This window comes from Prinia subflava, chromosome 15, assembly GCF_021018805.1.
Source record: "Prinia subflava isolate CZ2003 ecotype Zambia chromosome 15, Cam_Psub_1.2, whole genome shotgun sequence".
Taxonomy (NCBI): Eukaryota; Metazoa; Chordata; class Aves; order Passeriformes; family Cisticolidae; genus Prinia; species Prinia subflava.
The window spans coordinates 706,973-733,661 of NC_086261.1; the positions used below are offsets into that span (position 1 = coordinate 706,973).

The 26,689-nt window shown below is 57.2% G+C and overlaps 2 protein-coding genes and 1 non-coding gene across 3 annotated transcripts in view; 2 read left to right on the forward strand and 1 right to left on the reverse strand.

Moving 5' to 3' along the window:
- Positions 1–11,900, reverse strand: part of ADAMTS7 (ADAM metallopeptidase with thrombospondin type 1 motif 7) — a 35,026-nt gene extending 23,126 nt beyond the window's left edge. The window contains 9 exon segments of the mRNA XM_063412512.1: positions 49–193; positions 3,658–3,801; positions 4,405–4,554; positions 5,565–5,689; positions 6,459–6,542; positions 6,925–7,121; positions 9,473–9,644; positions 10,452–10,795; positions 11,765–11,900. Of these exon segments, the coding sequence (XP_063268582.1) occupies positions 49–193; positions 3,658–3,801; positions 4,405–4,554; positions 5,565–5,689; positions 6,459–6,542; positions 6,925–7,121; positions 9,473–9,644; positions 10,452–10,795; positions 11,765–11,858 (1,455 nt within the window). The 5' untranslated portion in view covers positions 11,859–11,900.
- Positions 11,901–12,936: 1,036 nt separating this feature from the next.
- On the forward strand, positions 12,937–13,009 carry TRNAK-CUU (transfer RNA lysine (anticodon CUU)). The gene has a single exon. It is a non-coding gene; the product is annotated as a tRNA-Lys (tRNA).
- Positions 13,010–13,171: 162 nt separating this feature from the next.
- Positions 13,172–24,690, forward strand: MORF4L1 (mortality factor 4 like 1). Its single transcript, XM_063412607.1, has 13 exons — positions 13,172–13,320; positions 15,127–15,173; positions 17,295–17,362; positions 18,257–18,343; positions 18,490–18,570; positions 19,721–19,783; positions 20,036–20,061; positions 20,607–20,695; positions 20,801–20,902; positions 21,148–21,236; positions 22,299–22,471; positions 22,785–22,869; positions 24,009–24,690. Exons 1-13 carry the CDS (start codon positions 13,281–13,283, stop codon positions 24,091–24,093), a joined length of 1,035 nt encoding a protein of 344 aa, XP_063268677.1. The 5' UTR covers positions 13,172–13,280; the 3' UTR covers positions 24,094–24,690.
- The last annotated feature ends 1,999 nt before the right edge of the window (positions 24,691–26,689 follow it).

A 26,689-nucleotide genomic window follows, 5' to 3' on the forward strand; every position in this document is an offset into this window, starting at 1 on the left:
CCACCCAGCGCCCCCGGGGCCCCCCCTGCCGCCCAGGGCCCCCCTTACGTCCATGTCGTCGCAGAAGGTGGAGTAGGGGCCGTACTGCAGCCGGCACTGGTGGCTCACGTCGTACAGGACACCCGGGGGCACCAGGGGAAAGTCCAGCACCTCCCGGGCCGGGGGGTCATCCAGGCACAGCCCCCAGCCCCGGCTGCAAGAGACGGGTCACAGCAATGTCACCACGGGCACCCCGTGGGCACCCTGCACCTCTGGCAGTGTCACCGGGGCACCCCACACCCCCGGCAGTGTCACCAGGGTACCCTGCACCTCCGGCAGTGCCGGGGACAGCCGTGCTCGGTGTCCCGGTGAGGAGCAGTCAGCGCTCCCCACTGACACCACCCTGGTTCTGCAATCCCGGAGCTGCTCTGCTGTGCATGGGCACCTCTGGGTGCCTTCTCGGGGTGGGAGCCCCTCAGAGTGACCCCCCCATGTCCCCCCGGGGTGGCAGGATATGGCAAAGGTGAAGGGACAAAGACAGAGGGGGCAACAACCATCAATGTCCCGGTGGACCCACAGCCTCCAGAAAGGTCCCTGACAACAGGAATAAAGGAGATTCTCCGCAGCCAGCCTCGGTCACCCCACGGCAGTGCCCACGGCAGTGCCCACGGCAGTGCCCACGCCAGGCCGCACAGCATTTCCCCGGAGCAGGGTGGGAGCTCAGCGCTGCCTCCCTGCCCCAGCTGCTTTCCCCGGTTCCTCCCAGCACATGGAGCTGCCGGCTCGGCCCGCGGGGTTGATTCAAACTCGTTCCCAGCCAGGCCGAGCCCCTGGCAGGGCTGCCGTGGCGGATCAGATTACTCGGGCTTGTGGTTGGGAACGGCTCTGAATTAACGTGAAATGAGATTCCCTTTTAACCCAAACCAGCAGCACGGAAAGAAGGGCTGCAAGCAGTAGAGCTCCTGCTTTGGGGTGCCGGCACTGCCGCGGGGTGACGCCCAGCAGAACCAGCACCCCCCTCCTGCCCTTCCCATCCCACCCACTGCGTCCCCACCGGACACCTGCAGGCGCCTCCCGTGGCTGCAGACAGCGCCTTGAACCCCCATGCATCTCCTTAATGGAAAATCCTTCCAGTTCCCTTTGGGAAAAACCAGGAAATGGCTCTCAGGGGCTCCAAAGTCCCGTTTCCAAACCCCCCGCAGCAGGAGCATCCTGCTGCTGCCAGCCCGGAGGGAAGGGAGGGATGGCTGTGGGTGATGGTGGATGGAGCATGGACTGGGCAGCTGGACACGGGGCCTGGGGCAGCTGGACACGGGGCCTGGGACAGCTGGACATGGAGCCCTGGGACAGCTGGACACGGGGCACTGGGACAGCTGGACATGGAGCCCTGGGACAGCTGGACACGGGGCCCTGGGGCAGCCCGTGCCAGGCACACTGCATGGCACCTCACAGGTATTTCCACAGAACCCTGGCATGGTTTGGGTTGGAAGGGGCCTTGAGGCTCATCCTGTTCTGTACACTGGGAGTGTTTTCTCTGAAAACAGAAGGAATGGTTTCCTCACTGGGAAGAGTCCAGGCTCCAGCACTTCATCCTGGCTGAGCCCAGGTGTGATGCTCATGCTGCTCTGGACTCTTCACCCCCTGCCTGTTTGGCCCCACAGGTCCCCCTGTTCTGTCCCCAACCTCCTCTGAGCTCCTTGGGGCTCTCCCTGTCCTGCCCCAGCTCACAGAGGGGTCTCTCTCCAGTCTGGGGGTGATTTGGATCTGCCTCAACTTTCCAGCTTTTCCAGAATCTATTTCTTTGTTGGATATTTTACAACCATTCTCTTGATCTGTTCAATTGGCCAAAACACATCTCCAAGCAGGGAAAAGTTGGCCTGAGTTTCCCCCTGGCTTGCAGGGATCTGCAGTAAATCCCAGTCCACAGGGAAAGATGCAGGGGCCTGTTCCAGCCCGCTCCTAAACAAGCTGGAGGATGGAGGGGATGGAACAATGATTAAATCCCCATCTGTGAGCAGCCTGAGAGGATCTGCAGATACATTTGAGAGCAGGATTAAAATTCCAAAAGCTCCCAGAGAACTGGAGGAAGGGCCCAAAAAAGCCAGGACAGAATTCAACAAAAACAAAGGCAAGGTTTGGAGCTGGGGAGGAATCAGCTGCACGGGCACGGAGCTGTGGGGCTGGCAGAGGATGGCAGGGGAGGGCAGCAGGCCCTGGCAAGAGGAGGGTGATGGTAGAAAGCTCCAGCACTGTGGAAAGAGGCTGGAAATCTGCTTGTCTGGTGTAGAGCAGAGTCTGAAGGGTCCCTCCACCCCCGGAGCACCACAACGCCCTGTGCCAGCACCCTGCACCGGCCTGAGCGAGGGGACACCCTCCTTGGGGACACTGCTGCCACGGCAGGGACAGGACAGGGACAGGGCCTCTCCCAGGGTCCCCTCGTGTCCCTGAGTGAAGCCCCAGCTGCAGCCAGTGCTGACCGCAGTGCCGGGGCCGTGCTGCTGCCGGGAATCACTCACAGATTCTCCAGCACTGGGCAGTGCTTGTGAAATAATCATTATCCTGTGTAAAATAACAACCATCCTCCCAGAGCGTGGCTTTTCCAAACGTGAGGCTGTTCCAAGCACATGCAGCAAGCCCAGGCCAGCAGGGTCCCCTGTCCTGGCTCCCTACCCCCGTTCTCCTGCCAGCACCCCAACACAGCAGCTCCTGCCCGTGCTGCCCCGGGGTGCCACGGCCACTGCTCCCAAGGAAGAGCTGCTCCTTCTGGGGGAGCAAAGAGACCCAAACCCCACAGAGGAGCTCCCAGCTGCTCTGCCTCCCCCTCCCAGCTCGCAGCAGCCCAGGGTCATCACAAGCAGGAAATTCTTCATTGCCAAGTGAAGGTTAAGAGCAGAGGGCCAAGAGTACGGCGGATGCGGGACAGCTCCGTTCCTCTGCAGCCACAAATCAGCAGCAATTCCCCTGCACGGGGCCAGGCCCACGTGTCCAGGCTGGGATCTGGGGCTGGAGCCCGGCCTCAGCATCCTCCCGGCCACAGAGCGCCGGCCCCTGGCCCAGCTCTCCCCTTGTGCTCTCCAAGGGAGGAAAATGCTCCTCCAGTGCAAGCCACTGGCTGAGAAAGCAACCTCCTTGGAGCTTCCTAACAACGGGCTGGAAAATCAGCCACGGTGCTAAAAATAAACAAAGGCAGGGAAGAATTTGGCTGGGTCTGGTTTGCCAATGTCAGGCAGAGAGAGTCGAAGAGATTCTGCAGAACGTGCAGAGAGCACCGAGAGAAAACCCTCCGGTTTTATCTGTGCAACCACAGCCCCTGAAACACTCCGGCTTTATCTGTGCAACCACAGCCCCTGCACCCCCAAAAAGCTCCTGACCCCCCTTCACAGCACAGGGAGGCAACCCAGGGAGGATCCATGGAATCATGGAACAGTTTGGGGGGGAGGGACCCTAAAGCTCATCTCATCCCACCCCCTGCCATGGGCAGGGACACCTTCCAGAACCCCAGGCTGCTCCCAGTCCTGTCCAGCCTGGCCTGGGATACTCCCAGGGATGGAACAGCCACAGCTGCGCTGGGCAAAGACCCCCAACACTCTTAGAGAGGAGATCTCAGAGATAAGAGCAGCCCCTGCCTGGTCCCCGACCCCCCTCCCGTCACAGAGGAAGAAGAGGACAAGCACTCACTCGAGGAAGCGTGTGATGTACTCGCGGCTGCAGCGGGACCAGGTGAGAGGGGACGTGTCATACAGGAGCTGTGGAGACATGATGAAAGGTCTTTTCCCAACTGGCTCACAGTCATTGCTGCTTCCATCATGCTGAATCCCAAAACTGTGTAAGAGCACAGCCCACGGAGGGGAGGTGAGCCACGAGCACCAGCGCCGCCCCAGCCACCGCGCCCGGCACAGCGCGACGCTCCCAGCTCGGGGGAGGGACCTGCCCCGGGGACGTGCTGCTGGCAGCCCTCAACTTTGTCCCTCTGTGCTTTCATCTCAGCTTTCCCACTGAAAACTCAGGGTATTCAACAAGAGCGTTTTGGTGGGTGTTTTCCCACACATGGATGTCTATGGGGAACTGCAGTGTTCGAGTGACCTTGTTCAAATTTAACTGAAACTGGGGCAAGCAAAATTCTGTCACTGATATTACAGACAGATTCTACTTTAAAATTTCTCAATGGGCAACCCCTGCGCCCCAAAACCTTCCCCTGCCACCCCTGGACAATACATAAGTGCAGTTTCTCCAGGCTGCCTTGGATTATGTGGTTCTCATTAAACCTGGGACAACCCAAAACTTAACTCTGGAATGAAATCCTCAGGGAGCAGGGGAGCGTTTGCACCCGTGAGGAACCACTTGGGAACCATCTCCCAGCCTCCCCCTGTGCCTTCCCCAGCCCAGGGCGCACGCAGAGGAGCAGGAGGAGGAGGAGGGTGGTACCTGTGTCCGAGCTCGTGCGCCACGGTGAAGGCCAGGGGCAGCCCCGTGTCCTCGTTGATGTTGCAGCTCCGGTGGGGTTGGCACATCCCGGCCACGTGGGACAGCCCCAGGGTCTCACAGGGCCTGTTCATGGCAGCACAGATGTCCTTCCTTGGCCGAGGGGATGAGGCCGGGCAGACAGACAGACAGACAGAGAGCAGAGAGGGCGTTGGAAGGCGGCAGGACCCGGCACACGGACAGCGGCCAAACAGGAGTGAGAGCGGAGACGTGCAACATCCTTCCACAGGGGAAACATTTCTGACCTTTCCTTTCCCCTCTCCTCTCCCAGTATCCCCAGCCCATTATTAAGCCTGATGAATGGGGGCTGCTGGCCAGCCTGGCTGCGTTTATTCCGCTGTATAAATAAAGCTGGTGCTGAGATAATCAAGTGATGCTATGGGGAAGCACATCCCAGAGGCGCTGTGGTTTTCCAGGGCAGCTCCAGCCACCCAGGAAGAGCAGAAGAGCAGCTCCACTGAAGTACAAGGCCTGAAGTGCCTCATTTCTGCTACAAAGCAATCTCCTGGAGGAGATAAAGCTGCTGTGGGTTGTGAATCATCACCCAAACCACCACAAGAGCCAGCTCGGCAGCCTGAAAGCCTCAAACCAGGCTTTGACTGCAAGGTACACAAACGTGGCCAGAGGCAGCAATTCCTGCCAGCTCCGTGGGAGGTCAGGGGCTTCCCAGAGGCTCCTCTGCCAAGCCCAGACTCTGAGGGAAAAGGGAGAGTTAATCCTGTGTACAACTGCTGGGAGGATCCAGCCCCTGGGGCTTGGCAGCAGGGCCACGGTGAAAACCTGGTTTGGAAACCTCATCTGGGAGCTGTGTCCGGGCTTAAACCTGAGATTTGGGACCAGTCCACAGAAGCACAGACTCAGGGAATGGTTTGGGTTGGAAGGAATCCTACAGATCATTCCAGCTCCCATGGGCAGGGACACCTTCCACAGCAGCTCCAGCCATCAGGAAATATCCCAAATTTCACATTACAGATCTCACACGTGTCCAGGGAGAGTGAGATTTCAACAGCTCCCCCGGGGATGTTCCCCTGCCTGCCCCACCTGCAGCAGCTGAGGTTTGAGCTGCCACAGCAGCACCCACAGCCCCAGCCCTGGCCCCACACCTGGTGAGCAGCACGGCGACGTCGTGGTGCAGGGGGTGGGAGTCTCCCTTCACGTTGATGCTCTTCTGCCACTTGCAGAAGCTTTTCAAGGTGTTGTCTGCGTGGTGGGAGATCTTCAGGTCCTCCTGCCAACACAAAGGGGGATCTGCTGGAGCTGTTTGGGTTTTGGGATGGGGAGGGGAGAGGTCTGACCCCAGACACAACAGAGTGGATTGGGAGTGACTGCCCTGCAGATGGAATTGCTCCATGTTTATAGCTTTTAGGCTGGGTGGGAAGACAGCCCTTTTCCTGCTTTCTTCTCATCCGTGATCCAACCAAAACATTGAATCATCCAGTAACAGGGGTGAAGAACCACTGCAGGAAAACCCCCTGTGCTGGCTGAGAGTGAAGGACGTGGCTGTGGAGACCCTGAGCGGCCTCAGGACCCCCAGAGCCACCAAGACAGCCTGGACACAGCCACACAGTGACAGAGAGCCCTCTGCCACCACTCTGACTCTGTGTTACCATAAACCAGCCCAAAGCCAGGCTCAGCAGCTCCTCTGACACTGATACCATAAACCAGCCCAAAGCCAGGCTCAGCAGCTCCTCTGACACTGATACCATAAACCAGCCCAAAGCCAGGCTCAGCAGCTCCTCTGACACTGATACCATAAACCAGCCCAAAGCCAGACTCTGCAGCTCCTCTGCCCACACCATCCCTGGCTCTACCAGCCACGACAAGGAGGCAGTCGTGGGCCCCTGGATTTCTCCCCCACACTCTGGGGCAGGCCAGGAGGACAGCCCAGGAGGGTTCTGCAGCCCAGCCCAGCCCAGCCCAGCCCAGCCCAGCCCAGCCCAGCCCAGCCCAGCCCAGCCCAGCCCAGCCCAGCCCAGCCCAGCCCAGCCCAGCCTCACCTCCTCGTGCTCCAGCAGGATCAGCCGCACTATGGCGATGTTGATGGGGTTCCCGATGCTGGCGTGGTGGAACAGCCCGGCCACCTGCAGTGGGACAGCCGTGGGGACAGAGCTGGGGACACCTCAAAGGAATTCGGTGCTCTTTGGGCACCCTCACCATCCCCCAGAGATCCAGGGACGCTGCCTGGGGTCCCCTGCCCAGCTCCAGCCCTTCCTGGCCCTGGCAGCAGCAGAGGGACACACAGAGCCACCTCCTTCTCCGCTGGTTTCATGGCACCAGCAAAGCCCCCCAGCTCCCCATGGGGACAGCCTGGCTCTCAGAACCTCCTGGGACCCCCATCCCCACGGAGGGAAGGATCCACCGTGGCAGGTGACCCTGCCCGTGTTGGGGGCCCTGGAGGAGCTGTGCCACCCCCCAGAGGACCCCAAGGCTCCAGGAGCACTGACACCCCTGCCCTGCACTCACCATGTTCATGACGGTCAGCACGTACTTCTCCACGTTGTCACTGCCATGGAACTCCACCATCTTGGTGTCTGCCACCACCAGCGTCTCCACCCACTTCTCCCTGCTGACCGAGCGCTGCCGCAGCCTTCTCCTCCTGGGCTGCCTCTGCTCCCACCTGTCCCTGCGCCGCTCCCACCGCTCCAGGCTTCCCTGGGACTCTGAGGGATTCAAGGGGAAAAAAAGCACTTTCTTCCCTGATAAAAATGCCTGCAACTTTAATGTCTTCTTTTTTTTTTTTTTTTCAAAGGAATCACCTTTGATGTGGAGAAGGCTCCACACCTGGGCCCATAACTCAACAACTCACATGGATTTTGCTGTGCTCTGCTCCAAAGGACTCTGAGCTCAGCCTGCTGCACATGGGCACCACCAAAACAATAAACATGGCATTTGAAGGGATTTCTTTGACTAGAACAGGGTTTGCAATATTCCACAAGGAACAGGGGGCCTCCCAAAGCAGAGCCTTAGCGTTTGTACAGACACAGGAATTTATAGGAATATAAACATATATATATAGGAATATATCCACAGGAATATATCCACAGGAATATAGATCTCTGCTCACTGCAGAGACACTTGAGAAACAACCTGAGAAAAAACCCCGGTGGCTCAACATTTGGGGTGACCCCAAATCTGTATTTTCCAGGAAGGGACGGTTCCCATTACAATAAACTCTGTGCCCCCAAAGCCAGACCGAGGCCTGGAGCAGGCCGGGACACTGCAGAGATCCCCGGGACACGAGAGGGGACACTGCAGAGATCCCCAGGACAGGCAGAGGGGACACTGCAGAGATCCCCGAGACACGGAGAGGGGACACTGCAGAGACCCCCGGGACACGAGAGGGGACACTGCAGAGATCCCCGGGACACGAGAGGGGACACTGCAGAGATCCCCGGGACACGAGAGGGGACACGAGAGGGGACACTGCAGAGACCCCCGGGACACGAGAGGGGACACTGCAGAGATCCCCGGGACACGAGAGGGGACACGAGAGGGGACACTGCAGAGACCCCCGGGACACGAGAGGGGACACTGCAGAGATCCCCGGGACACGAGAGGGGACACGAGAGGGGACACTGCAGAGACCCCTGGGACACGAGAGGGGACACTGCAGAGACCCCCGGGACACGAGAGGGGACACTGCAGAGATCCCCAGGACACGACAGGAGCTCTGCTCTGCTCCTGCCCATGGCAGACAAGGGCGCTGCTGGCTGGGCTGAGCCGGGGGCGGAGGGAGGAGCGCTCCTCACGCACGGCAGCGCTGGGAATTCTCCAGCGGGGACTTTTCCTGTGACACGGCTCCGAGAGCAAGGTCAGGGTCAGCCCCAAGCTGGGTGAAGGCTTTACAAACCCCGTCCCACACAGTGGGAATCGCTTTCGTGGCCGGTTTGGGAGGGCTCAGCCGCACTTCCCTAACAATGGACTCCTACATTTCCTGGGCTGTACTGAACGCTAGCTGTGAAAGGGCGTTTTATCCCCCAGCCTGAAAAATCCCGACTATCTGGGGCTGTGATGAATTGCTAATACCGCTGTGACAGTTTAATCGCAGCGGCTTCCTTGGAGCTCGTTCCCATTGTGTCCTCTGAGCTCCCAGGGGACTGAGGCTGCTGCGGGGCTGGGGGTGCCCGGGGGGCTCCGGGGGGCTCCAGGGGCTCCGGGGGCCTTTCCCCTTTCCCCTTGGGGTGGTCCCTGTCAAAGCCCACCCAGCTGGGCACAGGGGCGGCCCTGGGCATTGACAGGAGACACACAGCAGCAGCATCTGCCTGTCAAAGCAAACAGCAACACAGCAGAGCTGGAGAGAGAACAGCAGCCACTGAAATCCTGCAGACCCTGGGACTCCTTTGGGATTCCTCTGCGGGGCAGGCACAGCACACCCACCCCAGTGGCTCTGATTGCAGAGGAGATCCACAGGAGTTACACACAGGCCATGCTACACCCAGGGAAATCAGGTTTCAAGAACAGACTTCAAAGTCCAGAATCGACTTGAGTCAAGAACAGACTTCAAAGCCTAGAAGAAGCCATTAAGATTATTACCACAGATGAAATAATTAATTTAGATTATCAGAAGAATGCCTGAAGATAACCTTGAAGCAACCCCCAGTTTATGAAAGCACAGAGCTCCAGGAAATGTGCAGCACATAATGCACTGCAGCTTCCTTGGGCAGTGAAGTGCCCATGAACTTCTGGGAATGCACTGAACTCCTCAGCACTTGAAATCCTGGATTTAGGAGTTCATCCAGCCCATCTGCTCTGCACAGGCAGGACCCACATGCACTCTGCCCACAGTGGGAACTGCCGGGGCAGCGACCGAACTCCACCCCCAAAGTCCAATGCCCTGGCAGGTCAAAAACAAAGTTTTCACAGAAATGAAAACAAATGCTCTGTCTCCACATCATCCCCTGCCTGCAGCAGGGCTGGGAGCAGAAGATGGGAGCGAGAGGCCCGAGGTGCAGCACTCAGTGGGTCACTGGTGTCACAGACTGTGCCCAGAGGGCAGAGGAAGGGACAGTACCTGGCACTCCGCAGGATTCCCGCGGGGCCGGGGCCCCCCTGCCCTGCTCAGCCCTGTCCTTGGGCACCTGGCGCTTGTAGATCCTGTGGGGCTGTGCTGCTCCCTCCTCCCGAGGGCTGCTGGACACGGGCTCGATGAAATAGTCCTCGTTCATGAGCTGGAACACGCCTTTCTGCCAGGGAGACACAGAGGGGCACCGTGAGGCCACCGAGGAACCTGGGACCGGGAGTGACCGTGGAACCACAGCACCACGGAGTGCTTTGGATGGAAACGGACATTAGAGTCCATCCAGTGCCACCCCGGCCATGGGCATGGGCACCTCCCACTGTCCCAGGCTGCTCCAAGCCCTGTCCAGCCTGGCCTTGGGCACTGCAGGGATCCAGGGGCAGCCACAGCTGCCTCCCCACCCTCCCAGGGAAGGATTCTTCCCAAGATCCCATCTATCGCTGCCCTCTGGATCCACGGAGGATCTGATGGAGTTGTCCTCCCTCCACAGTGAGAGACAGGAGCATGGGCCCTGCCCCACCAGTTATATGGGACCATTTCTGCAAACCCACAGGGGGTTTTAGGCCCTTTCCCCCAATGTGCCACCCCCACTGCTGCCCTAGGAAATACCCACAGTGGCACAGCCAGCAGCTTCCCTGCCCAGGAGCTGTGCTATCAGTAACACCTCCAGCTGCCAGCCCCTCGTTTCCAGATATGCTCCCCACAATCCCATTTATGCAGCAGAAGCAAAAAAATGCTCTTTTTGGGAATTTGGACACAAACACATAAACCCAGCCCCAGAGAGCTCCCAAATCACTGCAATCCATGGGAAACCAACACTCAGCTCATCCATAGCTACACCAGACCTGCGTGAGGAGATGCTGACTCTGCTGCTGCTGGGAATTTTGGTGTCACTTTTGGCAGAAAACAAGAGCTTTTCCCCCAGCTCCTGCTGTTCCCTCATGGACTGAGGTGTGGACGGGGCTGTACTCACCAGGCCATCGCAGGTGCTGAGGGCAGCCAGCCCGCCCTGCAGCGCCCGGCCCCGCACCTCCCCGATCATATGGCAGGAGTTGTAGGAGCGAGGCTGGATCTTGGCGCCGGCGATGCCCCCGAAGCGCCTCTCGCTGACAAAGCCCGGAGCCAGCAGGTGCCTGTTCAGGCTCAGGTTGAATTTCAGGGGCTGCCCCCTGTAGTGCAGCTCGTAGAAGGCGGGCAGCTTGCTCCTGGAGGCGGGAGACCTCCGGTGAAGGGCCCGGTGGGACAGGTCGTAGGACAGGAAGGATCCGCTCTCGTCCACCTTGACGGGATGGACGATGTCGCTGCCGGAGCGCGGCTCTGGGAACAGGGGGGGCAGTGATTACCTGCAGGGGTCTTCACCTTTCCTCTCACACCCCTTCCCCCGCTGGATTCCCGCGGCGGCGGCGGCAGGGACCAGGACAGCAGCTGGATCCGGTCACTGGTGCGCACCGGGACGGCAGCGACGGCAGGGACAGAAGGGACGGCAGGGACAGAAGGGACAGCAGGGATAACAGGACAGCAGGGGCGGCAGGGATAACAGGGACGGCAGGGACAGCAGGGATAGCAGGGACAGCAGGGACTCCGTCTGCCCTGCTGCCCTCGGGGGTCAGCGCTGGGCTTTGCCGGGGGACAGCGTTAAGGTCAGGGTTAGGGGGCGAGGGGGGGTCAGGCACTCCGGAGCTCGGCTCAGCCCCAGCTGGTCCCGGTTACCACGGACACGCTCCCGCTGTAAACTCCGGCTGCCAGCAAAAAACCTCACCGAACGAACAACGGAAAACACTCCCAAAAAATCAAGTCCCTACTTTGAGACGGTGTTGGGACGCCGCAAGGCACCCCCGGGCACGGAGCGCCCCGGAGCCTCCCCACCGGGGAACCGGGAGGGGACCGGAGCTGCCGGCTCCGACCGTGCCCAACCCGGGGGGCGAGCGCGGCAGCGGCGGGAGCACCGGGCTGTCCGGCCCCGGCCCCGCCGAGCGCTCCGCGAGCATCCCGCGAACACCCGGCGCTCATTTCCATGGGTATCCCCGCGAACACCCAGCGCTCATTTCCGCGGGCATCCCCGCGAACACCCAGCGCTCATTTCCGCGGGCATCCCCGCGAACACCCAGCGCTCATTTCCGCGGGCATCTCGCCCGCATCCCCGCGGGCACCCGGCGCTCATCTCGCTCAGCCCCGGGGGCACCCCGCGCTCCACGGACATCCCGCACTCATCCCCGCGGGACCCCCGCACCCCGCGGAGCCCCCGTGCGCCCCCCCCGCGGTCCCCGCCGCGCTGTCCCCGCGGACCTGTCCCCGCGGTGCCCCCGCCCGCGGCCAGCGCCAGCGCGGCGGCCACGGGGACGAGGGGCAGCAGCGGTCGCAGCGCGGCCGGGGCCGCCATGGCTGCGGCGGGCTGGGGGCTCCGCGCCGGGCCGGGGCCGGGCACAACGGGGGGCGGGGCCGGGCACAAAGGAGGGCGTGGTCATGCAGGGCAGGGGGCGGGGCTATGTACACTGGGGCGGGGTTATGTACATTAGGGGGCGGGGCGGGCACAAAGGAGGGCGTGGTCATGGACGGCAGGGGGCGGGGTTATGTAGATTAGGGGGTGGGGTTATGCACATTAGGGCGGGATATTGTGCGTCAGGCTGTTATGCACATCGGGTGGGCGTGGCTATGCATATTAATTGAGAATTTATGTATACTCGATGGGCGGGGTTATTCATATTAAGGGCGGGGTTATGCACATCAGACGGGCGTGGTTGTGTAAGATCAGAGGGGGTTGTACATATTGGGGGCGGAGCTACACACATAAGGGGCGGGGTTATGCATATTAAGGGCGGGGTTATGCACATCGGATGGGTGTGGTTGTGTAACAGCAGATGTGGGGGTTGTACACATAGGGGGCGGGGTTATGAATATTCAGGGCGGGGCTATGCATATTAAGGGCGGTGCTATTCGCATCAGGGGCGGGGCTTCTATTACTCGTTGCCGGCGCGGCCCATGGCGCCTCCTGGCGCTCCCTTGCCGGTTTGCTTCGTCTGCCCCACCGTGAAGATTAAAGATTGCGATTAAAAAAAAAAAAAAAATCACAAAAATTCAGCGAATTTTCGGTAAAAAATTAAAAATGGCTCTTGGCTGATGCCGCCATGTCCCTCCCTCTTCAGCCAGGGCTGCCCGTCGCTGTCTCCTTTTATTTTCTCTCAGGTTAAAGCGCACCGGGAGCAAACACCCGGGATTACTGGGCGCTTTTAATTGGTTAAATAGCTCCGTCGCGGGCTGCTGGCGGCCCCGGAATCCCACAGCTTTCCCGGGACGGCCACATCTCCCTGCGCCGCGCACCTGCCGGCTTTGGGATAATGTTTAATTAGGCGATAATGTTAAATATGCAAATCAGGTGGGGCTCACGCCCTCTGGCGGCCGGGGTGGGGAATGCGCGGGGCCCCTCCCGAGACCCGAGGCGGCCGCTGGGTGCCCGTGGCGCCCGGCTAGCTCAGTCGGTAGAGCATGGGACTCTTAATCCCAGGGTCGTGGGTTCGAGCCCCACGTTGGGCGCATTGCGTTTTTGTCCTTTTTATTTTTTTTTCTCGGATTTTATTAATTTTTTTTCTCCCTCCCTCCGGGGAGGGTGTCCGGCTCCTCACTCCTCGCGGCTCGGGCGGCCAACGCTCGGCAGCCGGGCCGCCCCCGCCGGCGGAGCGGGGCGGGGAGCCGCGGACTCCATGTCCCGGCATGCCCGGGCCGCGGCTGCGCGGCGGGGCCGGGCCGGGCCGGGCAGCGCCGGGGCCCCGCGGGGAGCGGCCGGGGAGCGCTCCGGCCCTCATAAATGGCGCCCAAGCAGGACCCCAAGCCCAAGTTCCAGGAGGGTGAGTGCGGGCAGGGCTCGGGGCCGCGGCGGGGCCGGGCAGGGCGGGCCCGGGCGCTGCGGGGGCCGCGGGCCGCGCCCGGCGCGGGGGGCTCGCCCCGGCGGTGCCGCTGCCGCTCCGGGGGATTCGCGTCCATCGCTCCCTGCTCAGGCAGGTGCCCGAGGTGCGACAGCGGAACCCCCGCGGGCTTTGTCCCTTCCCGTCCCTCCTCTTTGCTCCCCATAACGCGCGGGCCTTTCCCACCCCGTTATTCCAAACATCCTTCGTTCTCCTGCGCGGGCGTTCGTTGGCATTAAAACTGCTGAAAAGCCTCTGGTTTGCCGGGGTTTTTGTTTTAATGCGTTTGATAGATGGTTATTATTTATTGTCCCCTGGAAGGGAGCCCAGTGCAGGAGGATTCATGGAGGCACAGCTGGAATGCACATCTGCAGCAGAGCACCGGGGGTTAGGTCAATGACGATGAGCTTTGTAGGAGGATTTTTCTATATAGTTTGATTTTTAGGTAATGGTTGAGGTTGAGAATAATATAAGGAAGATAAATGAGAATAGCAGTGCAGTGTAAGATGGATGCCCCGTCCCTGGAATGTTCCAGGCCAGGTTGGACAGCGGGGCTGGAGCAGCCTGGGACAGGGGGAGGTGTCCCTGCCCTGGCAGGGCGGCACTGGAGGGGATTTGGTGCAGGGAGCAGCGTGTGGATCCAGGGACAGCCCGTGTGCGAGGGCGCAGGGGCCTGCCAGGTTATGGAGACAAAGAACCCTTTCTGCAGATCATCCCTGTGTTTTTATAAAAATGAAAATTCCTCAGTAGCTGTGGCCATCTCTCCTGGCAAACACTGCACACCTTCGAGGCAGAGGTGTCTTGCACCAGCACTGTGACCTGGACTGTGACAATGTCACCTCTGCTTGTCAGGCCTGTCTCTGGAGACATTTTAAATACAAGTACTGTGTGATGTATCAGTGTGGGCCCTCCTGGGAGAACCCTTCTGAGCCTTTTTCTTTGTTGACACACAGAAGCATTTCACAGTTCTGCAGCTCATCTTCCCAAAAACGTGAGGCACTGCAGCTTCCAGGAGGAAATGTGTGGCCTCAGATGTGCTGTGTTAAGTGCCCTGCAGGTCCCACAGTGGGAGCACACAGTGAGACTTGGCCCCTGAGGAGATAAAGCCGGGCTGGAGGACAATCTCACCCTGCCTAGAGCCCCCGAGTGAGGAGGTTCTGCTGCAGGCCCAGCCCTGCCCTGCCCCACCGGCGGGGTGGGGAGGCAGCTCGGGGTCTCTTCCTGACTCCCCTGAACTGGGAATGCCACGTGCTGCTCCTCCTGCAAGAAAAGGACAGGGTGACAGTGCCTTTCAGGTGCCAGGAGCTCACGGTGCAGAGCTGGCTCTGAGGAGGGTGCCCTGGACCAGTGACCCCTCCGAGGGGCAGCTGTGCCTGCCCTGGGTGAGCCCAGCCTGGCGTGGGGGCTGCAGCCTGGCCTGGGCTGGGGAGCAGCTCCTGGTGGGATCTGGGAATTGCCTGGCAGCCCAGGGAGGGGCAGGAATGTGGGGTTTGCTGCCAGGTGCTGTTTGTGTGCAGCTGGCCCTGCACGGAGATCCTCAGGGATCCTCAGGGATCCTCTGGGATCTCTGCTCTGGGATCCTCTGGGATCTCTGCTCAGGGGTCCAGGCGATCTCAGCCCTGATCCCCTTGGGAGGGAATTTGCTTCTCCAGTCAGTTCCTGCCTGGGAGCTGCTCCCTGGGCTGGCTCCGTGCTGGTGGCCCAGGCTCTGGAAATGCTCTGAGCTGTTTCTCTGTGCTTCCCTTGCAGGTGAGCGAGTGCTGTGTTTCCATGGGCCTCTCCTTTATGAAGCCAAGGTGGGTGTGTGTGGCTGCAGGCGGCTCCTGCTGCTCCCCAGGAAAACCAGGAGATGCTTTTGTCTGCTGTGCCTCTAGAGGGGACCAAGGACTGGAGCTAAAATTAACAAAAACCTGTCTGAAATCAGTTTTAAACCCTGGAGCTCCATTCCAGAACAGTTTCAGGAACCCCAGTGGCACTGTGCAGCTATTCTGGGCAGCTCCCAGAGGCTGTTAGAACGTCCCAGAACGCCGGGGAACGTCCCAGAACGCTGGGGAACGTCCCAGAACGCTGGGGAACGTCCCAGAACGCTGGGGAACGTCCCAGAACACTGGGAATGTCCCAGAACACTGGGAATGTCCCAGAACACTGGGAATGTCCCAGAACACTGGGAATGTCCCAGAACACCTTGTGCCTGCAGGATTTGGTGCCTGAGCTGCCCAGGGGGAGGTGGCTGAGTACAGCCCGTGGTCTTCCACAGCAGCAGTGGCCAGGGGAAGCTGCATTGCAGGGACAAAGGAGGTGGTGACAGTCCCAGTCCTGCTCCCCAGTGCTGGCTTTTTAACCAGGAGCCTGCACTGCAGATCAGTGGCCCTGTCACTGCAGGCACAGCTCTGGGCTGGAGTGCTCCCCTCCCTCTGCAAGGGAAGGAAGGGGCTCCTGGAGTTGTGTGAGTTGGAAGGCCTGCAGAAATTCCTGGGGCACCTCAGACAGGGATTTAAATCCTTTAGGACTTGGTGTCAGTGAATGTTAACACAGGGAGGCAGGAGAAACACTCAACTCCTCTCCTCAGGAGAAAGAGTGGTTGTAATGCTAAAATCACACCCAGAGCACTGGGAGGGTCTGGGCTGCTCCAAACCATTCCTGCTTCAGGGTCCCTACTCTGCTCCTTCCCCTCTGGAGCAGGAGGATGAGGTTGTTGGGAATGTGTGACAATTCCCACCTTTTGTTGGGAATGTGTGCTCAGGGTTGTTGTGTCTGCAGAGAGGAGGGTGATTCTGGTTTTGAGGGAATAACCTTGTGCCCCTCAAACAGCCCTGAGCTGGGCAGCAGCTGTGCCCCTCCTTTTCCAGGGTGCTGCAGGCTGTGCCAGCTGGCTGCTGGAAGGGATTTCCCAGCTCACAGTGGGGTTTGCCTGGCTGTTTGTACTGAGTGGATCCTTCTGAGTTCCTGCGCTGGCAGAATGAACTTGAAGTTTAATTTTAAAAACATTTGACTTGTTTATTTTAAAGGGGTTTAATTTGAAAAGCTGCTTTGCCGGTAGTAATGACTAACAACCTTGCCTCTCTTCCTGCTGCTTTGATCTGTTTTTCTGCCGTGGTTCTCAGCCCAGCAGTTGCTTTTTCTTGACCACATCCTTGGTGCTCAGGGCAGCTCTTTGTGCTGCAGCCCTGTGAGGGCTCGTGGCAAACAGGAGCTCTTTGTGCACCTCTCCATGCAGAGTCACAGGAGAGTCACTTCAGGCCCTTTAACCTCCAGCAGGGAGCATATTTCACTACAAAACTGTGTTTGAGTCATCTTTTGCTTGGTGCTCAGTCCCTTTATTGTCAGAACAAGCAGAGACAGGCACAGGCTGTGTGTGGCTGGCTTTGACCCAGCTGTCACAACAAGGATCCAGCAGGAGAGCCTTAGTCCTGGCTGCAGGTTCACCTGAGCCCGGGTTTAAGTTCCCTGTGTGGCGTTTTGCAGGTGTTTCCTGGAACGGGAGGTTCCTCTCTGGCAATGTTTGAAGTGGGTACAGCACAGTGGGGTGTGTACCATTGAGAAAATGCTGTGTAGCCAAAGGTTCTGCCCTCTCTAATGCTCGGAGGTGGCTCTGGGTGCCAAGGAAATACCAGTTATAACTTCTGGGAGTAGCTTTCACTTCAGTGGAAGAAAAACCCCTCTTGAGGAGACTGAAGTCTGGAGCCCTGCAGGTTTTACAGCAGCCCCATTCTCTCACTGCTGGGGGGGCAGTGGCAGCTCAATCCCAGCACCTCCAGAGCAGGACTGGGACTCCCTGGAGGAAGTGTGGAGTTGGTGGATTTGATTTGTACAGGAGAAGTTCAGGGGCAGGGAAAACTCTGCAAGCTAAAGCAGCAAAATTCCCTGAGATCTCCTTGTTTTCCCTGGGACTGACTGACCTTTCCTCTCTGTTCCAGTGTGTAAAGGTTGCCATAAAGGACAAGCAAGTGAAATACTTTATCCATTACAGTGGTTGGAATAAAAAGTAAGTACTGCATGGAATAAAAACAGGATTTCTCCTTCCTTTCCAGGGAGAAGCTTTGTCTGAGTGTGGGCTGGGTGCAGCAGCTCTGCCGTGTCCCTGCTGCTGGCAGATCCTTGGGGCTGGCCAGGATGATTTCATACCTGAGCTGCAGTTTATGTAACAGAGGGAACATTTCCACACTGCCCACTTCCTGCAGAGCTCTCGGGAGGCTGCTGGGAATGCTCTGGAACGTTCTGGTTGTTCAGGGTGGGAAACGCTGGAATTCCTCCCTGGCAGAAACATCTGCTGTGAAAACTTCCTTGTTGTGCCTTGGGAGGAAAGGCAGCTCCTCCTGGGGTGGGGCAAACCCACTCAGCTCCCCTGGCCTTGCCTCCTGCCCCAGCTCTGCGGGGATTTTGGAGCTCAGCGTTCTGAGGGCTCAGGCTGGGCTGGCAGCAGGTGTAGCCTGTGTTTCAGTTCCAGCCTCTCACAATAAAATAAACTCACAGATCACTGTTCCCTCCTGCAAAACTGGCAGGGTTCCAGGTGGGAGATGGCTGAGGGTCACAGACACCTCTGAGATAAGTGTTGAGCTCATTAAAGGTGAAAGCTGCCACGAGGTTGTTACATTGATGCACTTTTCTCCCTCTTTTTGAGTTGTTTTCTACCCCTCAGTTTGAATTTAGGAAAAGTGGAGGTTTTTTCTGAGTGATTAAAAACCTCAGCTCCTCAGAGAGCAGTTTCCTGTTTGCTTTGGTTTGATTTCAGTGCTGAGGACTCTCAGTCACAGCAGTCCTGATCCCTGTGGTGTGACTAAAAGCTGAACCTCATGTTTTGGATGTGACTGTTGTGTGTAGAAGGCAAGGATGGGATGGTTTTGAGTGATGAATTATTAATCTCTGGGTTTTTTTCCAGCTGGGATGAATGGGTTCCAGAAAGCAGAGTGCTCAAATACGTGGATACCAACCTGCAGAAACAAAAAGAACTCCAGAAGGCCAACCAGTGAGTAGTGGGGAGGAAGGGCTTGTCAGGGAGTATTTGTTTAACAGAGCTTCAGTCCAAAGTTATCAGGGGAAGTTACTGAGTTTCAAACCAAAGAAGCTTCTTTTTCCACCAGAATCTTATTTCTGAATGTGCTCTGTTTAAAGGGAACAGTATGCAGAGGGGAAGATGAGAGGAGCTGCTCCAGGAAAGAAGACTTCTGGTCTGCAGCAGAAGAATGTTGAAGTGTAAGAGTCTTTTTATTTAAAAACAAAAACCAATAAATACACAAATGGGTTTGCATCCTAAGAGACCAGAAACAAGCTCAAGCATCTACTAGAAAAACTTAATCTGAGCTGTGACTGTCAGATTTCCTTCACTCCATCCTTTGGGTGTTTCAGGCCAGATTTTCTGGTCGATTTTCAGACAATCAGTCCAGCTCTGCTCATTTGTCATCTTCTGTTTGGGCAGGGCTTCACTTACTGATGAACGTGGCCCTTGCTCACGGGATGTTTTGAATCCCTGACTCTCTTTGTGATTCTGGCCTTCAGGAGGAGGCTGCTGAGGTGCCACCAGTCCTTCAGAAGGGGATGTGGCAGCAGCCTCACGTTCTGTGTCTCATTCAGGGGCAGGTTTGGTGTGAAATGTGAATCATTTGAGCAGTGCAGCACAGCTGGGGACAGGGAATTGGGGTTTGCTCTGGATCCTGGAGCAGTTTCACCTTGGGCTTGGCCAGGGCTGGAGCTGGCTCTGGTCTGGGGAAAGGGGAGCCAGTGGATCCCCCTGGATCCCCCTGGATCAGCTGAGTTCTGCCAGCTCAGGACCAACCTGCACAGGAACCTGTCACTGCCTGTCCTCACGTGGGGTCAGACAAACCCAGCCCAGCTCTGTGTAGGCAGCTGATAATGAGCGTCATTAAAACCTAATTAAAACAGTCTAAATGATGACCATCGCTAATTTGGCTCCTTAAGGGGCTGTTTCACCTGAGTGTCTCCCTGTGAGTGTGGGAGGGAGTGATGTGGGTGTGGGTTTGACTCAGCTGTGAGTGTGTTGCTTGCACTACAGAATAATGCTGCCCAAAATCAGACCTTGGATTGTTCCCTTGCACATCTGAGCTCATTCAGATACATAAAGTGCTGGTGGTGGGGAGGGGGAGGAGCTGTTCACACCACTGTTCTCAAAGGGTAACACTGGCAGCCTCTGTGGCCTCGGGGTTTACCTTTTGTAAAGGTCAATTCCTGGAGGAGCTGAGGGAAAGGTCCTGTATATCCTAAAATTTGTTCTTCAGCTAACCAGGCAACAGTGGCACCACGTGAGGCCACCAGGGGGGCAGCGTGGGGTGCCAGGGGGGCAGTGTGGGGTGCCCAGAGCTCTGAGCTGTGTGTGCCCTGCCCGCAGGTTCTTCAGGCGGGATGGAGCCCACACCGTGTGCTGCCTGGAGACCCCGGCCATCTCCACGCGGTGAGTGAGGGTGGCACGGAGACCTGCCACCCCAGGGACCTTCCCTCCCCCCTGCCACCTCCCCCCTGCCACCTCCCCCCTGCCACCTCCCCCCTGCCACCTCCCTTCCCTCCTCCCTGTTTCCCCCTGCTTTCTGGGCCCCTGAGGATTTGCTCCCTGTGCTGAATGCTTAAAACATTTTCTGCCTTTCTGCTGTGGATTTCTTAAGTGCCACTCTCTTGACATGTGCAATAATTTGTGTTCTTCTTGCAGGAAAACAAAAAAGAACAAGCAGAAAAGTAAGTGTGTTTTATTTTGTATCTGAGTGGGTCTCTCTAGTGAAGGATTTGTAGCTGAAATGAGACCTTCAGCCTGCCCCAAGAATTCACTGACACCTTGTGCTGTCCCTGCTGGGCTCCTGGGGCTCTCCCTGCTCGGGAGGGGGAAGGTTCACACTTTGAGATTTTGGCACAAAATCTACTTGTTTCAGTCTGCAATTGAAAGGCAAAGCTGATGTGGTGAAATAATTTCATAAGTCAAACTTAAGTTTTTGTACTGAGATGGAGACGTGACACAGCTGCAAAGCTGAGCTGCTGGGTCCCAAAATTGTCCCCCAAAAATATGACAGACTGGTGTGGTCCTAGTGCAGAAACCTCCCTCGGGGAAGTGCCCTGCAGCAGTTCAGACTGGCACAAACAGGGGACTCCCAGGACACAAATAATATTTAAAACAACCAGAAAAACCCCAACAGGTGCAAAGGTGACCTGAGAAAACTCTGAGCCTTACTCTGAAATCCTCCTGCTAACTGTCCCTGCTGTTTTTGCTGCTGTGTGTGCTGTGACAGCTCCAGGCATCGGGGAGGGCAGCAGCACCAGCGAGACCCCCCAGCCTCCCAGGAAGAAGAGGGCCCGGGTGGATCCAACAGTGGAAAGTGTGAGTATTGTCCCTTCCCTCCCAGGGCTTTGGGGTGGAAAACAGAAGGGTGCTGTGCTCCCAATTAGTACCTGAGAGTGATTAGTCTGGCTTGGCTTTCCTCAGGAGGAAACGTTTATGAACAGAGTTGAAGTGAAGGTGAAGATCCCTGAAGAGCTGAAGCCGTGGCTGGTGGATGACTGGGACCTGATCACCAGGCAGAAACAGGTACCTGTGCCAATCCTGCCCAGCCCTGGGGGACACCTGCCACTGTCCCGGGCTGCCCAGCTTGGCTGGGATTTTTTAATGCCCAACTAAACCCCTGGAGGAGTTCCTTTCCTAACCTGTACCACCTTAACCTGCTGATTTCCTCCTAGAAAGGCCCTGGTGAGAAAGGGTTTCCGTTCAGCTTCCAGGTAGAAATGTCTGCAGGAATGAGACAAACTCGTATTTGTTCTGTTCTGCATTTGTAGCTCTTCTACCTCCCTGCCAAGAAGAACGTGGACTCCATTTTAGAGGATTATGCAAACTACAAAAAGTCCCGAGGAAATACTGATAACAAGTGAGTGGTGCTCACTGCCAGCCTGGAACACCTCCTTGGCTGTTGTTGTTGGATGTGGATTCCATGGAAAATGGAATAAGGCTGTGAAACCTGGCCCAGCCCCATGTCCAGTGCCCTATTCCATCAGGAGGCAGGATGATGGTGGTGGTCAGAAATCCCGAGGGAGTCATTCCAAACTGCATCTTCTGCTTTCTGGAGATGATTACTGCTTCCCCACTTGCCCTAAGCCTTTCCTGAGGGAAACTTCCCAGAAAGGCTGTGTGGGGTGAGCTCAGTGCCCCTGGGCTCCCTCACAGGCCCGGGGCCAGGGAGGTGCACGAGGCCTTGTGAATACTCTGATGGACAAAGCCAATTATTGTTTGTAATTACCCCAGCAATCAGCCCTGAGCAAAACAAGGTGTGTTTGCTCTGCAGGAGACTTTCCTGTTTGAAAGGGAGAACAGAAAGGGGAAGTAATTTTCTTCCATTCAAGAGGAAGCAGATTATTGACTTGTCAGGGTGTTTTAACCTCCTCTGATGTAATTGTCCTGATGCCTGTTCTAAATTTGTTGGCAGGGTGGGGTGAGGGTTGTGCTCCTCTGTCACTGCCAGGTCCTGGACAGGCAGGGTGAGCTGGAGGTCTGCAGGAATCTGGCAGGAGAGGCCTGGGAGGGAGCAGGTGCCTGAAATACTGAGGGCTGTCCCCCTGTTCAGTGCAATTCATTCAGCATTGTCCTTTGAAGCTGGAGTGAGCTGGGGTGAGCTTTGGGTGACAGCAGAAAGCTGCTCCATGTCCCCAGTGCTGCCTGTGGTTTCAGAAGGGCTGCTCCAAGTCCATCTCTGGGACAGGATGACAAAGCTGCTGCTCCTGGTTTGCCTGGATCCTGGCTCAGTTCAGAGCAGCCCATTTCCCAGGGAGATCTGGAATTGCATCCCTCCCGTGCCTGTAGATTTTAAGGTCTCCAGATAAATTTCCTTGCAAGATGGGAGTGCCTGTGAAAGACCCTCCTGATTTTGGTGGTGTCCCCAAGCCAGGCCTCGGCTGTGTCCTTGGACAGGCCTTGCAGAGCTCTCTGTCCCCAGGGAATACGCTGTCAACGAGGTGGTGGCAGGGATCAAGGAGTATTTCAATGTCATGCTGGGCACTCAGCTGCTCTACAAGTTCGAGAGGCCGCAGTACGCCGAGATCCTGGCGGATCACCCCGATGCTCCCATGTCCCAGGTCTACGGGGCCCCACACCTCCTGAGGCTCTTCGGTGAGTGTGGGGGGAATGAAGAGCACTGGGAAGGATTCAAGTGCTTGTTTCCCTCTCTCCAGCTGTGACAGGCAGCTCTAAAGTGGGGGTTCATTCCCTGTCCGTGTATCCAAACGGCTCAGAGCCATTGTGGGGTTTGGGATGGAAATGAATTTTTGAAGTGTGGTTGGTTTGGGTGAAATTGTGTACACTGGAATAGAATCCTGGGACATTGGAATAGAATCCTGGGCTGCTGTGCTGTGCTGCTGTGGAGCTGTGGGCTCACACAAGGACCTGAGGCAGTGTTTGTGACAAGTGTCCTTCCTTTGGGCAGTGCGGATCGGAGCCATGCTGGCCTACACGCCCCTGGATGAGAAGAGTCTGGCTTTGCTCTTGAACTACTTGCATGACTTCTTAAAGTGAGTACTTGTGAGGTCTTCCAGCAGAAGGAGAAAGGTCGGGCTGCTGCGAGGCTGCCCCTTTCCAGTGAATTGTTGTGTGACTGGGGCTGTGTGTGGGATCTTCCCCACGGCTGCACTGAAGCCTCTCAGACTCCACTTCTCTGCTTCTGTTAATCTGCACTCCTACCCTGTCCCATCTGCTCCTTGTTGCAAAATAAATGCTTCAACATTTATTTATAGCTGCTAAAAAAGGCAGATGATAATCCCAGCAAGCTATTAAATTATGCAACAGTTACTCAACAACAATTGAGCAAATGTTTAAAAACCGATGAACTTTAGGAATGTTATTTCTGGGACAGACTGTCACCAGGGCTTTAGTGTGCTATGGTACCCTGTAGCCATGGGATGTTTAGGAGGAAAACATCTTGATAATAATAAAACACTTCAGTGTGAAATGAGGTGAGCTTTAAGGTCCCTTCCAACCCAAACCATTCCATGGTTCTGTGATTAGGAGCTACTGGAAGCTGAAAGAAAACCCTTCCTTACTTACTGGAAACTAAATCCAGGATGGTTATGCAGCAGAGCTTGACAGGACTCAGCCTGGTAGCCAAGGAAAACCTGTCCTGGGATAGCCCTGTTCTTTGGGGGCAGTCTGAGGTAAATGCAGGTGCTGAAGAGCTCTGGCTGTGAGGTAGGAATGTGAACCCAGTGGCCAGAAATCCTGAACCCATTCCATGAGAATTAATGGCTCACAAGCCTTACCTTTGCCATTCCTTGTTCTGCCATCCTTCACTCAGCCTTGAGGGTCCCTGGTGGTGCAGACAGAGCTTCCTGCTGTCCTGTTCTCTGTCCCTGCTTCTCTGATAGAGCAGTACCAAATCGATTCTTGGTACAGCAGAACCTGAACCTCAAATATCAACGGCTTCTTCCTGTTGATGCTGAGCTGCTGGAGCTCACCTGCAGCCAGAGGTGCTTGGCAGCTCGTTTGGAATGGATTTTTTGGCTGAGCTGTCAGTGCTTGGCAGAGCTGAGTGTGCTCACGTGTGGGACTGGTGCTGCTCAAACCCTGCTGAGTGTCTGGGCAAACACCTCCTGATCCCCTGAACAGCAGAGCATTTGGGCAGGAAGCATTGTTATGGTTTTTGTTGTCTCTGTAGGTATTTAGCAAAGAACTCCTCGGCGTTGTTCAGTGCCAGTGACTACGAGGTGGCGCCTCCGGAGTACCACCGCAAGGCGGTGTAACCCCGCTCCTCCTCGGAGCAGGGCCTGGCTCTGCACCCTCCCACTCCTGCATCCTTCACCTCCCCGTCACACAGCTCCTGCACCGCTCCTGCAAACACAGAGTGAATAAAGTTGTGTGTGTGCAGCGGAACTGCCACGTAAGCCCGGAAGGTTTCGTGTTCTCCAGTGGAGTTTCTTGTTCTGAAGTGGAAACTGGGGCTCGCGGGAGCCCCGTGGTGTTTCTGCCTTGGTGTTTGCATCGCTGGGATGTAAAGGAATGTTCTGGTGTGTCATTGTCTGAACCCAGTGCTCGTAGGGCTGCTCTCCCCAGAGGCTCTGCCTCACTAACCCGCTTTGTTCCATAGCAATCACAGACCCACGAGGGCTGTGTCACCTGTGTTGGTGCTATTGACTGTCTCACTCACCCCAGTGACTTGTTGGTGTTGGAAGTTCAATGTTTGGTTCATAAATGTCTGCTTTTCATGGGGTAGTTGAAGGACTGTGACTTTTTTTTATATTCTAATGATAGGAAAATGCATTCTCATCTCGTAGTGTTTGGAAATGTTGGTCTTGCGCAGAGCTGTTTTACAGATCTGCAAATAAACTTTTTTAGTTTCAGCTGTGGTTTCTGCTGTTTGTGTTTGCCTCAGTCGCTGCCGTGTGAGTGTTCTGGCCAGGCTGATTGAGGGAATGAGGGGTTTGGATCTCGTGAAGGCATTGCATGACTTGGCTCGGAGTGGCTGCTCTCTGCAGGCCAAATACCAGGTTTGAATCACAGATGTTACTGCAGGGAGCCACAGTGGGCAGAGGGACCTGGGACTGTCCTGCCCCAGGGCTGCTCCGGGGGTGGGACTGAGCCTTTCCTGCAGGGGCTGAGGGGCAGGAGGGTCCCACACGTGTCCCCAGCATGGGCTGAGGGCAGGTGTGACCACATTCCCTGCACAGGAATTCCCTGCACAGGAATTCCCTGCACAGGAACCCTGCAGGGTCGTGTCCTACCCTGCCCTGGTGCTCTCCTGTGCCGAGCACAGCCCCCAGCACTGCTGGGGCTGGGATGGTCCTGCTGGATAAGGAGCTGTTTGAAAAAGCAGCAGGATCTGCTGTTAATGGAAAAAGAACAATATTGAGCAATGGGAGTGAGGGGAAGTTGCCATGGAAACTGAGGCAGGGCTGGGAGCAGCTGTGGCACTTCCAAGGCGGGTTCCCACTCAGAATTGTGCCCAGGGCAGGCAGGGAGCAGGGAAGGGGCACTGTGGGTTCCCTGTCCAGCTCTGGGCTGGAGCCATGGGGGAAGGTGGGTGCTCCTCTGGCTGCTGGTGCTGTTCCAATCACTGCCTGCTCGCCTCAGCACTGTTAATTAGCCACTTCTCCTTATTTATCCTGGCCATTACTCGGAGCCAGGATCGTGTTCCAATCTGAACAATGGATTTATCCTTTGCCAACTACTCCAAGAGTGAAAATGGCCTTTTGCTGTCAGTGCTGGTGTTCACAGAGCAGGGTTTGTACCGAGGCCTGTTGGGATCCTCTGGTGATTCTGTTCTCTGTGAAAAGGTCGCTGGGCTCCTGCTGGCAAACCCAGGTTCCCAGGGAGAGGACACCTGGTGCTTTGTTGCCTCTCTGAGCTGGGAGCCTCTGCTCCTTCCAGCTCTCCCTGGAAAGGCTGAGCTCTTCCTGGCTGGCCTGAGGCAGGAATCGTTGCCTTCCCTCGTTTGCTCCTTTGGTACCCTTGGCCCCCACAGAGGCTGGGTGTGCTCATGGTTGTGGCTCCTCAGACAGGGCCGTACCCCCTGGAGAAGCTGAGGAGTTTGTAGGGCAGGAAATTAAATCTTTGCAAGGATGGAGTGCTGGAGGCCAAGTCCGGTGCCCAGGAAGGGAGGCTCTTGAAAGTGAAGTCCCTGGCACAGCACGATGTGACAGAGCCTGGGGGAGCTCAGCTGGCCAAGCTCCCTCCTGGAAAAGGAGATTTTACACATGGAAAAGGATTGGAGGGGGAGGCTGTGGGGAGCTGTCCCTGTTGGGGTGACCCCAGCAGGAGGGTGGGGCCGTGCCTTTATTGGCATTCCAGCTGTGCCATCCTCAGCGTTCCAGCTGTGCCACTTATGGTGTTCCAACTGTGCCACTCCCAGTGTTCCAGGTGTGCCATTCTCAGCATTCCAGCTGTGCCATTCCCCATGTTCCAGCTGCGCCGTTCCCAGTGTTCCAGCTGCGCCGTTCCCAGTGTTCCAGCTGCACTGTTCCCAGTGTTCTGGCTGTGCCATTCCCGATGTTCCAGCTGTGCCATTCCCAGTGTTCCAGCTGCGCCGTTCCCAGTGTTCCAGCTGTGCCATTCCCCATGTTCCAGCTGTACTGTTCCCAGTGTTCTGGCCGTGCATCCTGCCCCCTGCTCTTTTCCTTCCTTTGCTTTGGTTTCCTGTGCTGCGGGGTGCGCAGGGCTGGGCCCATCCTCGCCCTGTTTTCCTGCTGCCCTTTGCAGCCTGCCCGGCACAGCAGCGCTGTGCCAGATGCGATCCCAGCGCTGCTGCGTCCCCGGGCTGCTCCCTGCCCTGCCGGCTGGAGGGGAGGGAGCAGAGCCCTCCCTGTGGCACTGCCCGAGCTCAGCCATGGCATCTGCACAGGT

Coding starts and splice junctions, on each gene's coding strand:
- MORF4L1 (XM_063412607.1), top strand. CDS start 13,281: ATGGCGCCCAAGCAGGACCCCAAGCCCAAGTTCCAGGAGG. Junction 17,363..18,256: donor TACAGTGGTTGGAATAAAAA/GTAAGTACTGCA, acceptor GTTTTTTTCCAG/CTGGGATGAATGGGTTCCAG. Junction 22,870..24,008: donor TACTTGCATGACTTCTTAAA/GTGAGTACTTGT, acceptor TTGTCTCTGTAG/GTATTTAGCAAAGAACTCCT.